The 15036-nt window shown below is 42.6% G+C and overlaps 1 protein-coding gene across 1 annotated transcript in view; it reads right to left on the bottom strand.

Annotated features, from left to right (window-relative positions):
- ZZEF1 (zinc finger ZZ-type and EF-hand domain containing 1) overlaps nucleotides 1–12374 on the bottom strand; it is a 293759-nt gene extending 281385 nt beyond the window's left edge. The window contains exon 1 of the mRNA XM_089655409.1: nucleotides 11901–12374. Coding sequence (XP_089511535.1) covers nucleotides 11901–12281 — 381 coding nt within the window. The 5' untranslated portion in view covers nucleotides 12282–12374. The remainder of the gene's footprint in view (nucleotides 1–11900) is intronic.
- Between the last annotated feature and the right edge of the window lie 2662 nt (nucleotides 12375–15036).

Raw genomic sequence — 15036 nt, 5'->3', positions numbered from 1 at the left:
CTCCTATTGATTACATTACCGATGATAAAGATCCACAGAAAAATGGCGCACGCTTAGTCGCACGTGCACACTATAATTGGTCTCCTTAAAGATGGCGCCTGTGGAATAAGCATGTGCCATCGTCTATATAAACGGACGGCGCGCGGCTTGGCGTTATTGGTGTTCCCCTCAGATGACGTGCGGGTGCACGAAACGCATAAGAAGGAGCCAATAACGCCATGACGTCACGCCACCAGAGCAACGTGGAGCTCCGGTGGCCATCTTTGATTAAGGACTGCACACAGTTATTGAACCTGGATGTTTACTTTACCTGGATGTCTGATGTTTTTACCTGGATGTTTTATTTACTCAATTAAACCATTAATTACTACACTATGGGTATACTTCTACTTTAATTCCCTGGGGAGTATTAATTTGCAGACAACCCAGCATCCAGTTTCCAGAGAGGGAGCCTCCTGTATACCTGGTGAGCTGCACCCATCCATCCCTTAAAGGGATCTCTGGCACCCTTCCGATTCACATCAGAGGCCCCAGGACCCATACCCATTCTGTGAGGGATTCAACCCCATTCCTTCCCAGATTTGGATGACCTTGATGACATCAGGATTTAATATATTAACGCGCATTTTATTATGCGTTCCGGTGAGTGCGCATTTCTCCCACACCTGATTGCACAAGCACCTAATTATAGAAGGACGCAGGATTTCTATAAGCACTGATAGTCACTTTATGAACATTTCTAAATTCATTTTGATGTTTTTTATGTACCTTTTATATCTTATTGATTTTAGCGCTGCACATTATTTTATCTAGATCAGAGGGTAGTCGGTTGTAAACAGACAGTGGGGTCTGTTTACACCCAAACACCATCTGTCTGTGTACACAGACAGAAACACAGATGTGTCATCTGCCACTCCATTCTGATCAGCAGGGGATCTACTCACAGATCTGCTGATCAGAGCAGAGTCCACCCAGTGTGAAAGGGGACTAATGCTAAAAAAAAAAAGAAAAAAAAAAGCGTAAAAAGAATAGTAAAATATTAAATTATGAATGTAGCCAAAAACATACATTTTCACACAGACAGGCAAGGAACACACTTCTAAAGACACTGCAGCCTGTTTTGGGGATTATTACAAAGCATTTTACAACCTGCCAAAATTGTCTGATCCCCCCCCACAAATGAAATCGCTAGAAAAATCACTGGACTTCAATGATCAGATGATGAAGCCATACATAGTATCCCGAAAAGCCAGGCGCTGGTACAAAAAAGTGTCTGTTTATTTATTTCAATTGGCTCTATGCTTTGTGTAAAGCCTTTGTGTTTTACAAAGAAACTGGACAAAGTGGATCCTTCCTAAAATCCAGGAAGAGATCATTATGTCCTTTTGTATCCAGAAGGTGCTGTGGCCCAAACCCCCAACCCAGATGTAGTTAGCCGGCTGCATGAGAGGCATTTTCCCAATGCCATTTCTGGTACCTCAACCCAAGGAACACCCCAAAAAAGATGTTGTGTCTGCAGCAGACATGGAATCAGGCGTGACACCTGTTTTTTTTTGTCCCTCCTGTCCTGGCCAGCCTGGTCTCTGCCTCAAGGACTGCTTCCGTCGCTACCACACACTAGTGGAATATTAGTATATGGTACAGCACGGCACAGTTCAGGGCACATATTTACACAGGGTTTCAAAAGATGTTAGGTAGTCAGGAAACTGGCATCACATTTGGTACATCACAAAGTAAAAAAATAAATAAATAAAAAGTACAAATCTTCCAAACAATTAAAAACCAAAAATAGTTGTACAATTTTACTGTTTTATTGTTAAGCATTTCTGTTTTCTTTGCGGGAATGCCATTCAGCTGCAGAACCGACCTGTTTATTCTGACAGAAACAGGAACTTGCTCTCAGAATATACATAAGTCAGTGTGGGCAGCGCTGATGGATGAGATTTTTCATCCGCAGATAAAAAAAGAGAATATATACCGAAGCATGGGGGCCTGGTGTGGCCAGTGGATGGATGGCCCCTATGCTTCGGCATATATATTTTATAATATTTTTTGGCACATTTCATGTGTGCCCACCATTAAAAGTGGGTGGATGCAAGGCAGTATATTCTAATAGTGGGCATTCCACACACTTTTTCTGGCAGAGATTTCTTCTTCTTCAGCTGCAGGTATCATCCTGGTATCATTTTTTTTCAGCCGCGATCAACTTTCATGTAGAAGCAATCTTGGTGGCTAATTAGCTGCAGAATTGCTTTTACAAGTAGCAAGAGAAGATGCCCCCCCTTCCCCGCTGCTTCCACAGCCTTCTCGGGCAGTCCTGTGCCATCGGGGGAACCTGAGAATGCAGCCGGTGTTTCTGCCAGCTAACCATAGAGGTTATTGGAGACCGGAATGGTGCCAGTCATCTCTATAGTCTAGGAAATTGGAAGCTACGAGCATTTAATCACTTCAGTTTCGCAGGATATAAAACAACGACATTTGTAAATTGAGAAAGCATCTGATCACTGATCTTGGTGAGATTAGATAATGTAAGGGCAGAAGAGATATACAGAGTCTGATAGATCCCAGATTTAGAACAAAAAAAAAGAATATATGACAATGTCCATTGAATATATAGGAGATATTTGCATTCTCTGTGATAGCATTAAAAGTGAAAAAAAGTATGTCATGTTTGGTATCTTTTTACTCGGCATACCGTTATCTTTTATATTTTAGCACATAATTGGCCAATATATTTTGTTTTTGTACATTAAAAGAAAAAAAAAGTATTTCTTTTTTTAAAATTGCGTTTGAAAAATTGCTGCGTGAGTACTATGTGACATAAAAAATTGCAGTACCCACCATTTTATTCACTAGGGTGTCTGCTTTAAAAAATATATGTTTGGGGGTTCAATGTAATTTCCTAGCAAAAAATACAGTTTTTTTTTCATGTGAATAAAAAGTGTCAGAAAAGGCTTGGTCTTCAGGTGGTTAGAAGAACGAGTAATGTGGGCCATAAACTTCTAATGCTGGGCATAAAATGCCCCTACCCCACAAAATAACTCCATTTTGGAAAGTAGACACCCCAAACTATTTGCTGAGAGGCATGTTCAGCCACGTTTTTGGAAAATGACAATTTTTTTTTTTTTACACAAAATTGTCATTTAAATGATTTATTGCTCACACTTGCCATGGGTATATGTGGAATTACTCCCCAAAATACATTCTGCTAATTCTCCCGAGTATGGAGATACCACATGTGAGACGTTTTGGCAGTCTAGCCAAGTACAGGACCCCAAAATCCAATAAGCACCTGCAGGCTTTTAAAGGTTTTATTTCCTCATTACAATTCCTGACTACCTAACACAGTTTCGGGGGCCCTGAAATGCCAGGATAGCAGCAAATCCCCCCCCCCCTTTTTGAAAAGTAGATACCCCAAGGAATTTGATAAGAAGCATGGTGAGTATTTGGAAGATCTCATTTGTTGCCACAAGTTTTTGGAATATGAATAAAACAAAAACATTTTTCTTTACTTTTTTTATATTTCAAATCCTTGTAAGATAAAATCTGCAAAATACTCACCATGCCTCTTTAAATTCCTTGCAATGTCTACTTTTCTAAAAAGGGGTTATTTGGGGGGGGGGTTGGTGCTATCCTGGCATTTCAGGGCCTCAAAACTGTGATAGGTAGTGAGGAAGTGAAATGAGGAAGTTATGCACTGTCAGGTTTTCAAAGTGGTCATTGGATTTCAGGCTCCTGTATGTGGCTAGGCTCCCAAAAAGTCTCATAAATGTGGTATCCCCATACTCAGTAGAAGTAGCAGAATGTATTTTGAGGTGTAATGTGTTGTGTTTGAGGTGTAGTAATGAGGTGTAAAAATGTTCAGTCTTTTTTTGTTTATAGCGCGAAAAATAAAAAGCGTACAGGTGATCAAATACCACCAAAAGAAAGCTCTGTGTGAAAAAAAGGACGTAAATTTAATTTATGTACAGTATTGCATGACCGTGCAATTGTCAGTTAAACTAGTGCAGCGCTGTATAGCGAAAAATTGTGTAAATTGCAGTATCTATACCATAGTTATTAGACGCTATAACTTTCACACAAAGCAATCAATATACACTTATTGGGATTTTTTTTACCAGAAACATGTAGCAGAATACATTTTGGCCTAAATTTATGGCTTACCGTTTACTACATATTTTTTATATCCGAAAGTAAAATATATCATTTATTTTCAACATTTCTGGTCTTTTTTGTCTACAGTGCAAAAAAATAAAAAGTACACAGGTGATCAAATACCACATAAAGAAAGCTCTATTTGTATTAAAAAAGGATGTAAATTTAGTTTGGGTACAGCATTCCATGACTGCGCAATTAGTTTAAAGAGTGCAGCGCCGAATAGCAAAAAATGGCCTGGTCAGGAAGGGGGGTAAATCCTCAGGAGGGCAAGTGGTTAAAGCAAGTTTATATCTGCTGGTGCAGCCATGAGCTTACTATTAACCTTTACAGCCGATGAGGAACTTTAAGGGGAACTTTAAGGTAAACATTAGGCAAGAGCATAGAGCCATCCGATCACTTTTACAGATCTCCAAAGGCCCTGTCCTCTGCAGTGGAGCTACAGTGAAGGTCAGCGGAAACACTCGGGGTCTAATGAACTCCGATGTTTCCATAATTTAGACCGGACACTGTCTATGCTATCACATATAGGGCTTGTTAGCCCCGCATGATAACAAAGTTAAATATGAAAAAAAGTGTAAAAAATATATTGTAAGAAAAAAAAATTAAAATAAGAAAAAAAAACCTCCCACCATTCTTCCATTGCCAATTGGAGGAACCTGGCTATGCAATTCTCACCACATGGTACAAGGTACCATCCGCCCTCCACAAAATGTTCCCGCAAACATTTATGCTGGACATGTGGGGAATCCAAAATTACCTGGTTCTTCATTAAATTTCATTAAATATATAGGGGAGATCCCAGAATTTTACCTTCTTTACCTCTCATGTCCACACAGAAACAGATATAAAAAGTCCCTCCTGATTTAGTGAACGCAGCTAGGATTTGCATTCCCAACCTCTGGAAACTAGAGGTTCCCCCAACTCCTAAATGATGGTCCTCCACCATTCATACACTATAAAAAAGATACTAAACAATGTCTGTATGGAATTACTAGTTGGAATAAACCTACTCTGAAGATTACAAATCTATCCTTTCCAACAAACAACCCCATCTCTCTCTGGGAGGCACTGCTTAACCACATCCCCTTCTTTTTTTTCTCTACCTCACTTCTCTTTCTCTCCCCTTCTACGCTACTTATTCTTTCTAATATGTTATTGCTTTACAAATAAGTGAAGATTGTTAACTATTGTTGTTGTTCTTTTTCTCTTCTATACAAAAAAGGTAAACAGGGATAATAGCGCAGCAATTTGGGAACCCTTAGCAGATCTCAACCCGACTCGATTTTTTTCACGAATTGAGACACAAAGTTCCCATCTCGATGCCGCAACACAGTGCTGTATACTGTAGGTAGCTGAGGCTACAGGCTATACATCAGGCATATCTCATACATCTGGTTTGGTCCAAACAAACTAATTAAACTTCAAGCAGTATTGAACCCAAAAGCAAACAATCACATTGCAGCTCACCAATTCTTACATGTGGTGGTTGCATTAGTTTTCTTTTTTAGGCTATCTTTATTTTCATCTGGTGATCCAACCAGTAAGTCTCTTTTTCAAAAGAACAGGCTCTCCAGCAAAATGTATTCACATCTTCTGGTCCTGCACTAAAATGCGAGACTGTGAGTAGATAGATGAAAAAAAACATTTAACAAGGACAGAGAAACTTAAAACTTATTTATTCGTATAAAAACTTTATCCCAAATGGAAAAAAAAAGCTGTTGTAACTAATTATAAATTGTGAGCTGGAGTTTGGCTTCAATTTGTTACTGTATTTAAATCTAATAATATCTTTAACACTCCCTTCCCCCCAGACTGACAATGCTGTCTGCTATGCCTCCTGTGCTCATCCATCCAGATTTGTGTCTCATGAATACAGGAGGTGTGTTACTGACTAGATAACCAGGTGAAAACAGAGGGGGGAAAAAAGCCAAGGAAAAGAAATCCGATGCAAACCACATCTGATTGGCAAGCTGCAATATATAAAATTTTCATTTTTGGGCTTCATACTGCTTTCAATAAGAGCTGGAGATCAACTTCAAGCTGGCCACAAATGGATTGAAATTCGGCCAGTTCAGCAGGGACTGGCTAAATGTTAATCTATGTGTGGCTTTGGTTGTCCAACAGAAATTGACTGTTAACCGCTTTCCCACCACCCTATAGCAGAAATATATACATGATTTTGTATTGCCGGCCTGAGCTGTCGTTCTCAGAGCAATACAAAGCAATGTTCTGACACAGTGAAATACACACAGTAAAACAGCACACAGTTAACCCTTTGCTGGCCCCAGATGTTAACCCCTTCCTGCCCAGTGCCATTAGTACAGTGTCAGTGCTTTTTATTAGCACTCATCATTGTATTAGTGTCACTAGAGATGTCAGTGGCACCAAGTCAGTTCCCCCCCAGTGTCAGACTGCCCGCCACAGTCGCGCTAGAAGTCGCTGATCGCTGCCATTACTAGTATTAAAAAAAAAAAAAAAAAAATACAAAATCCAGTATACATACCGCTATTTGTAGATGCTATAACTTTCAAGTAAACCAATTATTTACACGTATTGGGATTTTTTTTTAGCAAAGACATATCACAGAATACATTTTGGCCTAAATTTATGACGAAATCTGATTTTTAAAAAATTTTTACTGGACATGTTTAATAGCAAAAATTGTTTTTTTTCCTCAAAATTATAGGTTTTTTTTTTAATAGAGCAAAAAAATAAAAAAAAACACACAGGCGATCAAATACCACCAAAGGAAAGCTCCATTTGTGGGAAAAAAAGGACATAAAATTCATTTGGGTGCAGTGTTGCATGACCGCGCAATTGTCAGTTAAAGTAACGCAGCGCTGTATTGTAAAAAATGGGCTGGCCAGGAAGGGGGGTAAATCCTCTTGAGGGCAAGTGTTTAAATTTACTTTTGTCAAACTGGCTTGTTGAAAAATTTCTCCATCAGCCGGCTGGAGGCTTCCCAGTGTTCTCCAAGCCCCCTTCTATATGTGAACATATACAGTCCATCTCTGAGATGGACTACACATCTACGTGTGGACACATGTAGCTGGAAAGATCAGATCGGATGAAGTGGGCACACAGCACATATCAGAGATCCTTCACTACACAGCAGCTGTTATTTAAACTTCAGTAAAGTATTGGTGGGCGGCAGTGGCGAATAGTGGTGGTCGTGGCCGGGGGGCGCCTTATTTTAGTGTTGCCTAGGGCAGCACAAGGGATAAATACACCACTGGGTAAGAGGAAACTTTCCCAAAGTGAGGATTTTTATGTTCTCTGGTAATCAGGGAAGGGCGCATACAGATCTAAATTTGCCTGGTCTTTGCTGAACCAGCTGAATTTCGATCTGTGTGTACCCACTTTAAACAGGGGAATTCCCATCACTTTTGTGTCTAGGACAGAAAATAAAGGAAAATCTCCCCGAAGGTACACAGACAGCAAAGAATAAAATGACAGGTATTTACCCCTTCCCTGTCCTGTTCAAAACAAAACAAAAATATGGCTCTACTTTTAAAGTAGAACTAAAGGCAAAACTTTTTTTTTGTAAGGAAGGCTTATAACCCATCAGTTTTATTTTTTCTATCTGTGTTCATTTGGGAAGATTTTTCCTTTCACTTCCTTTCCCATAGTCAAAACAGGAAGCGAGAGGAAATCTGTCCAAAGTGAGCAAATCTCAGGGCTACCAAAACTAGCGTTACCATTGAAAGATTTCCCTTCTATTACTGAACTGGACACAACCCAATATCTGGGTTTTTCTTTTACTTACACTTTCAGTGGAAATGGTAAGCATGACAAGTAGAGAGGGTGAATCTCCCAAACAGGGACACAGACAGCAATAAAAATCTGACAGATGTTGTAATCCATCTCCACTCTATCCAAAAAAGTTTAAAAGATACTTTAAGATGAGCTCCAAGCATGGCCCTAACAGCATACTTACACTGGTCCAGCTTGGCACAATAGTATGAATATTTCATACCTTATGGGCCAATGAGGAAGCAGACAATCACTTAGATGGTAGATGATGCTACTACAGTGATGACTGTGATCTTCCGGGTCTTAACCACTTCCAGTCCGGACACTTTTACCCCCTTCCTGACCAGGGCAATTTTCAGCTTTCAGCGCTATCACACTTTGAATGACAATTGCGCGGTCATGCAACACTGTACCCATATGAATTTTTTACCATTTTTTTGAGATAGATAAAGCATTATTTTGGTGGTATTTATTCACCACTGGGATTTTTATTTTTTTTGCTATGTAAATGAAAATGTCCAAAAATTTTGAAAAAAAAGTGTTTTTCTTATAAAATTTTGCAAATAAATATTTCACGATAAGTCTTGGCCAAAATTTATTCCGTTATCTTTTTAGTAAAAAATGAGCCAAATTAGTTTATAACCAAAAATTATCCTTTTTAAACATTTTTTTTTACATTTTTTTTTTTTTAATATTATTTATTTTATTATTTATTTATTTTTTACATACTGTCACTCTAGCAGTACAGTGTCACCATGGCGACACTGTACTACTTTTGGGGGGTGATGAAGATTTTTTTTTTTTTACACCGATTACTTTTACACCCATATAGGATGTAAAAGCAATCATTTCTCCTTCTCTCTAGCTGCATTCTTGCAGCCATTGAGAACTATTGAGTAAGCTGTGATTGGTCACAGCTTGTCACATGGTACAAGGTTGTTGTGAATAGCCTTGTACCATGTGACCTCTGTGATCATTCACAGATTTCACACTTAGTAAGCAATGATGTCAGAAGTAACATTTTGCTTACTACTTTGCATGTGATCACTGATTGGCCAATCAGTGATCACATGATCAGGACCTTGTACAGAGGTCCCGTCCAACGATCGGTGTTTCACTGTGTCCGGAGGACACAGCGGGCACCAGATCGTGGTGCTGCACGCTCCCGGGGAGCGCGCACAAGCAGGGTGTGGGGAGGCCGTTTATAAACGGCCACCCGACCCTGCAGTGCCACCGTCCGGCCATTTATATACAACGGCCAGTCGGGAAGTGGCTAAATGGCTGCACGCTCATCTGGCACTGTCGCTATTTACAGAACACCTTTTATTCTGAATACTAGACATTCTTCGATTAGATGAGGGTAAATTGTAATGGAACTGTTTTTTTCTCCACCTTGTCCAATCAGAGAACACTTTGTATTTATTGAAAACATATACAATCATTTGTAAATGGCAGAAGACCCAAGCAAGCAACCCCCTCTGGACAGGAACCAAAAATCGAGAGAGATCACTGTAGTAGAGCTGACTACTAGGTCTTGTTTAGACGGGAAACAAAATCTGGCCCTCTTGACTGCATTTTTACTGCTAACCAACCGCCCACTGAAAGCCTAACAAGCTAGCCGGATAGGTTTATACACATGATGTGGCCACAGCAAATTTAAATAATAAATTCACTGTAACATGTTACATCCATATCCAGGGTGTAACTTGTAATATGTTACTAATGCAGCTGGCCTGCTCACCCCCTGATCACGCGGTGACAGAAGGTGAAGGATCTTCTCCGCACACCGGGTGTCACAATTTAAAAACATTGCAGTGTGCCACACAGTTGGGTCTCTCATTCACAGAGTTCCGTGAATGAATGAACTACAAGTATCAGCTGCCACTGTGGCAGATGACTTGTAGTTTTCAATAAACTATGAATGCTCCGCTTCGGTAACTGTCCTCCTGTATGGGAAGTACAAGCAGACAGCTGAACAGCGTGTCTGCAGGAGCCTGGCACTGCACCCGCCATCCACTGATCATGGGTCCAATGCTCTGCAGACGCCTTTGTTAATATATGTTAAATGTACATTTTGTTTACCTGCAAAACATTTGCATTTTTTTTTTTTTTTTTACAAAAAGGTGAATTTATTATTTAACTCAGCTTGCCACTGCCTGTCAAACACGCCTACTGAAGTCAGTGGGCCCATGCTGCAATCATTAGCCAAATCCTTGGCTGGCAGTTGTGGCAATTTTGTTTCATGCAAAATCACCATTTGGCGGAAAAAAAAAAGAAATCAGGCACTCTGTAGTTTGCAATATTGCCTTCTGAATGCCTGGGAACCACTGCTCTACCACATTCTGAAAAGCAATTCACCGCTTTCCTAAGGCTGCTTTCACACTGATCTGCTGTTCTTACGTTTTTGTATTAAAAAAAATAAAAAAGCGGAAGAAAAACACATGACCAATAAAGGAGAAGTGCAGCCAACGCTCATTTGGCTGTACTTCTGTGGATCACAGGAATGCAGTTCGTTCTGCTCTCCTGTGACCTGTTTTCAGCTGACATCACAGAGCCAGTCCAGGCTGGGGAAGGATTGCAACCATATGGTCAGGATCCACCCAGGAGCTTGGACTAGCACCGCCTCCTGAGCCAGCCTTTCCCGCCCCCTCCACAGGCCAGCACTCCAGTGAGCACTGGTGGAGCAGAGCAGAGAGACAGAGCCAGTCTCATTACTGAGTGATCAGCAATGTTTGACAGTGCAGTTCTCAGCCTGAGAGCTGGTGGGGGATCAATGCTGAATCCACCTATGTAAGTATGATTTTTAAAAAAATTCCAATACTTCTCTTTTAAATCCTATGGAACTCTGGTCAGCTGCAATGCGCTGCGCTTTTCAATGTCCTGCTTGCTGCATTTTTGGTGCAGTAAAAAAAACATACCTCCCTATTGAAATGAATGGAAAACACAGCAAAAATGCACCCGCAGTTGCATTTTTTGAGGCACGTCAGGTGAAAAACACGTAGAAAACACAGCAAAAATGCACGTGTTTTTGCAATTTAAAATTGTGAAAAGAATCTAATGCAGGCCATAGACGGTTCATTTATTGGCCGAATTTTTGACAAAACACCGGTCGTTCTGTTGCCACCAATGTTACGAAAATCGGCCGTTTTTCGTACATTTTCCAGCATGATCGATAAAAGAAACGAGGAGGAACCGCAAAAATCGGCTGACGACATTGCCCCACTAACGGTGCGAATATCGGCCAATTATTCTTTCGGCCGATAAACCGTCTATGGCCTGCATCAGTCAGTGGAAACTAGCACCTGTGTGAGCCTAGCCCTATAGTGATCTACACACTGTAGTCCCTCAGGTATGAAATATGTATACTAAAGCTGGCCATAGATGGATGGAGAATTTGGTGGGTTCCTGACAAATTTTGATCCATCTATGGAGCTGACCTGGCGATCACTTTCTCTTGAATGGGAATGTTGGAAAACTTTGATCAGCCAACAGATTTGCTGCAGCACTGATCAGTGTATTGTGACAGCAGAGGTGTCCCTGCTGTCAGAATACAAGAACACAGAGGGGAGAATTCCTCCATCCACCTCCAATGTGTGGACAGAGCAATCCGATTAGCCCTCCAGCTGATCAGAGAAAGCAAATTATCTATGGCCAGCTTTATACTGATCCAAACTGGCAATAGAGATCATAGGCGGTGTAGAGGAAGTGTCACACTAAAACCTGAGACATCCAAAAACAGGCATGTGCTCCCTTCTGGATGGAGGCTGCCATTGCTGAGCTGCTTATGAAAATGCTAGTTGCTGGGCTCCGTGTGTCCCGGGACAGTCTGTCTCCTGGGGCTGACCATGACAGTAGCAGAGCTCAGTAATGGCAGCTTCCATGTTCCCGTCCAGCAGGCTGGCAGAAGTTGCGGTTTCCTGTAGTTGGGGGAAGTTGGTGCCATGTAACACAGGCCGGCTATATGCAATGTGTACCCGGGCCACACATACCTCCTCACACTCCTCCCGGCCGCTGGCCCGGCTCTCCAGCATCTCTATGAACTGCTCCCGGCTCAGCGCCTCCTCTCCCCGGCTCAGTCTCTCCTCCAGCCAGCGGAGCAGGGCGCTCTGGTGCCGGGAAACCACCGACTCCGGAGCCCCCACGTCCCTGAGCCGGGCCGCCGCCTCCCTCAGCCGGGCCTGCTCCAGCAATACCCCTGGGGAGGGCGGCAGCAGCAACGGGGATGACGGACCGCCGGGGATCCCCAGCTGGACTGCACTCTGCTGGCTGCTTGCTCCTTCCGCTGTGTCAGCGCCTGCCGTGCCTCTATCTTCCTGCTCCATGGCCGGGTCGTCTTCATCCCCGCTGCCGCCGCTAATTGCATTCCCCATAATGATGGCGGTGCCGAGCAGTGCTCTGTTGTGTCCGGAGGGCCTACGAGGCCCGGGCCGCCTCCACCTTCCCGGCCAAGACCCGCCCCGCAGCCCGCCCTGTAATGGCAGCTCAGACACCTGTCACCGCAGCCTGACACACTGACTGCACCCAGCCCTGCCTCACTCCTGTCACATGTGGGTCCCGGGGGGACCTATCCTTCCTATGGGGGGGTCTATTCCTCCTATGGGGGGATTATTCCTCCTTGTGGGGGGGCTATTCCTTATATGGGGGGACCTCTTCCTTCTAGGGGGGATTATTCCTCCTATGGGGGGACCGATTGATCATTTTAGGGGATTTATTCCTCATATGGGGGGCTTATTGCTCCCATGAGGGGATTATTCCTTCTAGGGGAAGTCCTATTCTTCCTATGGGGGATTTATTCCTCCTGTGGGGAGATTTTTTCCTCATATGGGGGGCTTATTGCTCCCATGAGGGGATTATTCCTTCTAGGGGGGATTTATTCCTCCTGTTGGGGGGATCTTTTCCTCATTTTAGGGGGATTTATCCCTAATAAGGGGGGCTCGTTGCTCCCATGAGGGAGGACCTATTCCTCTTAGTGGGGGCTTATTCCTTCTATGGGGGGATTTATTGCTCCTATGGGGGATTATTCCTTCGGGGCGGACCTATTCCTCCTATGGGGGGCTTATTGCTCCTATGGAGGATTATTCCTTCTGAGGGGACCTATTCCTCCTATGGGGGGGCTTATTGCTCCTAGGGGGGACCTATTCCTCCTATGGAGGGATTTATTGCTCCTGTGGGGTGATTATTCATCCTGGAGAGGACCTATTCCTCCTATGGGGGGATTATTCCTTCTGGGGGGACCTATTCCTCCTATGGGGGGATTTATTGCTCCTGCTGGGTGATTAGTCCTCCTAAAGAGGAGCTATTCCTCCTATGGGGGGCTTATTCCTTTTATGGGGGGCTTATTCCTTCTGGGGGGGACCTATTCCTCCTAGGGGGGGTGGCTTATTGCTCGAAAGTATCTGCCTCCCCCCCCCCCCCTCCACTGCCACATTTGGCACCTTTCTTACTTTCCTCGCCTACATTTAAAAAAATATATATATTTTTAGGAAATTGCTTAGAACCCCAAAACATTTTTTTTTTAAAGCAGAGACCCTATAGAATAAAATTGTGTGTTGCATATTTTTATGTCACATAATATTTGCACACCAGTTTTTCAAATGCAAATTCTTTGGAAAAAATACACTGGAATGAATTTTAATGCAAAAAAAACAAAAAAATTCGAAATTTTTTATGAAACGTCGAGTAAATAGATACCTAATATGTCATGCTTTAAAATTGTATACACCTATGGAATGATGCTAAACTACGGTACCTAAAAATCTCCATAGGTGTAGCTTGGAAAGCCCTCAGAAGTTACCAGTTTAGAGTTACATAGGAGTTTTGTTGTGTTTGATGTTTGTGGCGATACCTCACGTGTGTTGCGATCATCATTTACATATGTGTGAAGGACCTTCGTACGTGTTCGCATTTGTGCATGAGCACGAGGTCACTTTAAAGTTTTATTTTAATCTTCATTTTATTTTTTTTACATTGTACTTTTAATTTTTTTGGATCAACTTTATTGCTTTCACAAGGGATGAACAATATCCAATGTGATGGCATCGGTCTTGATAGGTCCTCTTTATGGAGAGCTCTCTCCTCTGTCCCCCAAAGCATCTGATTAAACCAATATTTGTTTGGTCTGATGCTTGTACAAGCTGGTAACAGCTTTTTTACATGAAACCTCAATCAGAAGTCACAAAATCCTCCGCTTCTGGTTTCTGATGGCACAGTGTGTCACGGATCAGTTCCTCTCATGGTTTCCCGGGAAGTGGATGCTTCCAGCTTCTGCTGGTATTGCTCTCCAGACTGCTGGAAAGGAGGCAAGTCCCAGGTGAAGTGCACTTGGTATCACTTCAACTAGGACAGGAGCCGGTGGTCTAGAGGAATAATCGGCATATGCGGCCCCTGCTCCCTCCACGGCCGCTTGCTTCCTCTGCTGCCAACGGTGGCTCCTTGCACTCTGATGCTCTGGGATTGCGTATCAGCAACCCGTTGTTTGCGATCTGGGCTTGCTGATCCGCCATCTCAAAGTATAAGGTCTTGGGCAACATCAGTGGGCTCCACAGGCCATGGGTTGAGCACCCCTACCACCTCAAGAACAGAAGTAATCTGGACACTGAATTCACGAGATACTGCAGTAGCCATCTTGGGTGAGGAACCTTTAAAATAAGGGAACCCACACAATTTTGGCAAGCTTTTGATGAGAGTATGGCCAGGGATAGAAAAGGAAAGGCATAGGGAAATGTTCTTGTGGAGCAGGGACAGCTCAGGGCAGGCTTCTTGGTCATTATTGACACTCCGGTGTTTGGAGTGGAGATCTGGTGCCAGTGCACACTGCTAATTTCTCCTATATACACCTCTGGAAGGAATGCTACTCTTGCTATCCAAAGCCCTCCTGTGATAACAAAGGTGAATACTGCATTGTACAAGTCTGGATCGTTGTGCATATAGATATATTTCCGTGCCTGTGTATGCTGCACAAGTGCAAGGACTATAAAGTATACTGTGCAATGTACAGAGTGTGTCCCAAATCAAGGTACCTCATCTAAGCACTGCTTATATACAGATTAGCAATGGAAGATCCAGTATCCCCATAGCACAACCATGTTTCTGTCTGCAGAAATTATGCTTGAATTTGAAATAGGT

The sequence above is a fragment of the Staurois parvus genome, unplaced genomic scaffold, assembly GCF_062004578.1.
Source record: "Staurois parvus isolate SC_StPar_1 unplaced genomic scaffold, SC_StPar_1.0 ptg000839l, whole genome shotgun sequence".
Taxonomy (NCBI): Eukaryota; Metazoa; Chordata; class Amphibia; order Anura; family Ranidae; genus Staurois; species Staurois parvus.
This window is presented reverse-complemented; position numbering and strand designations above follow the sequence as displayed.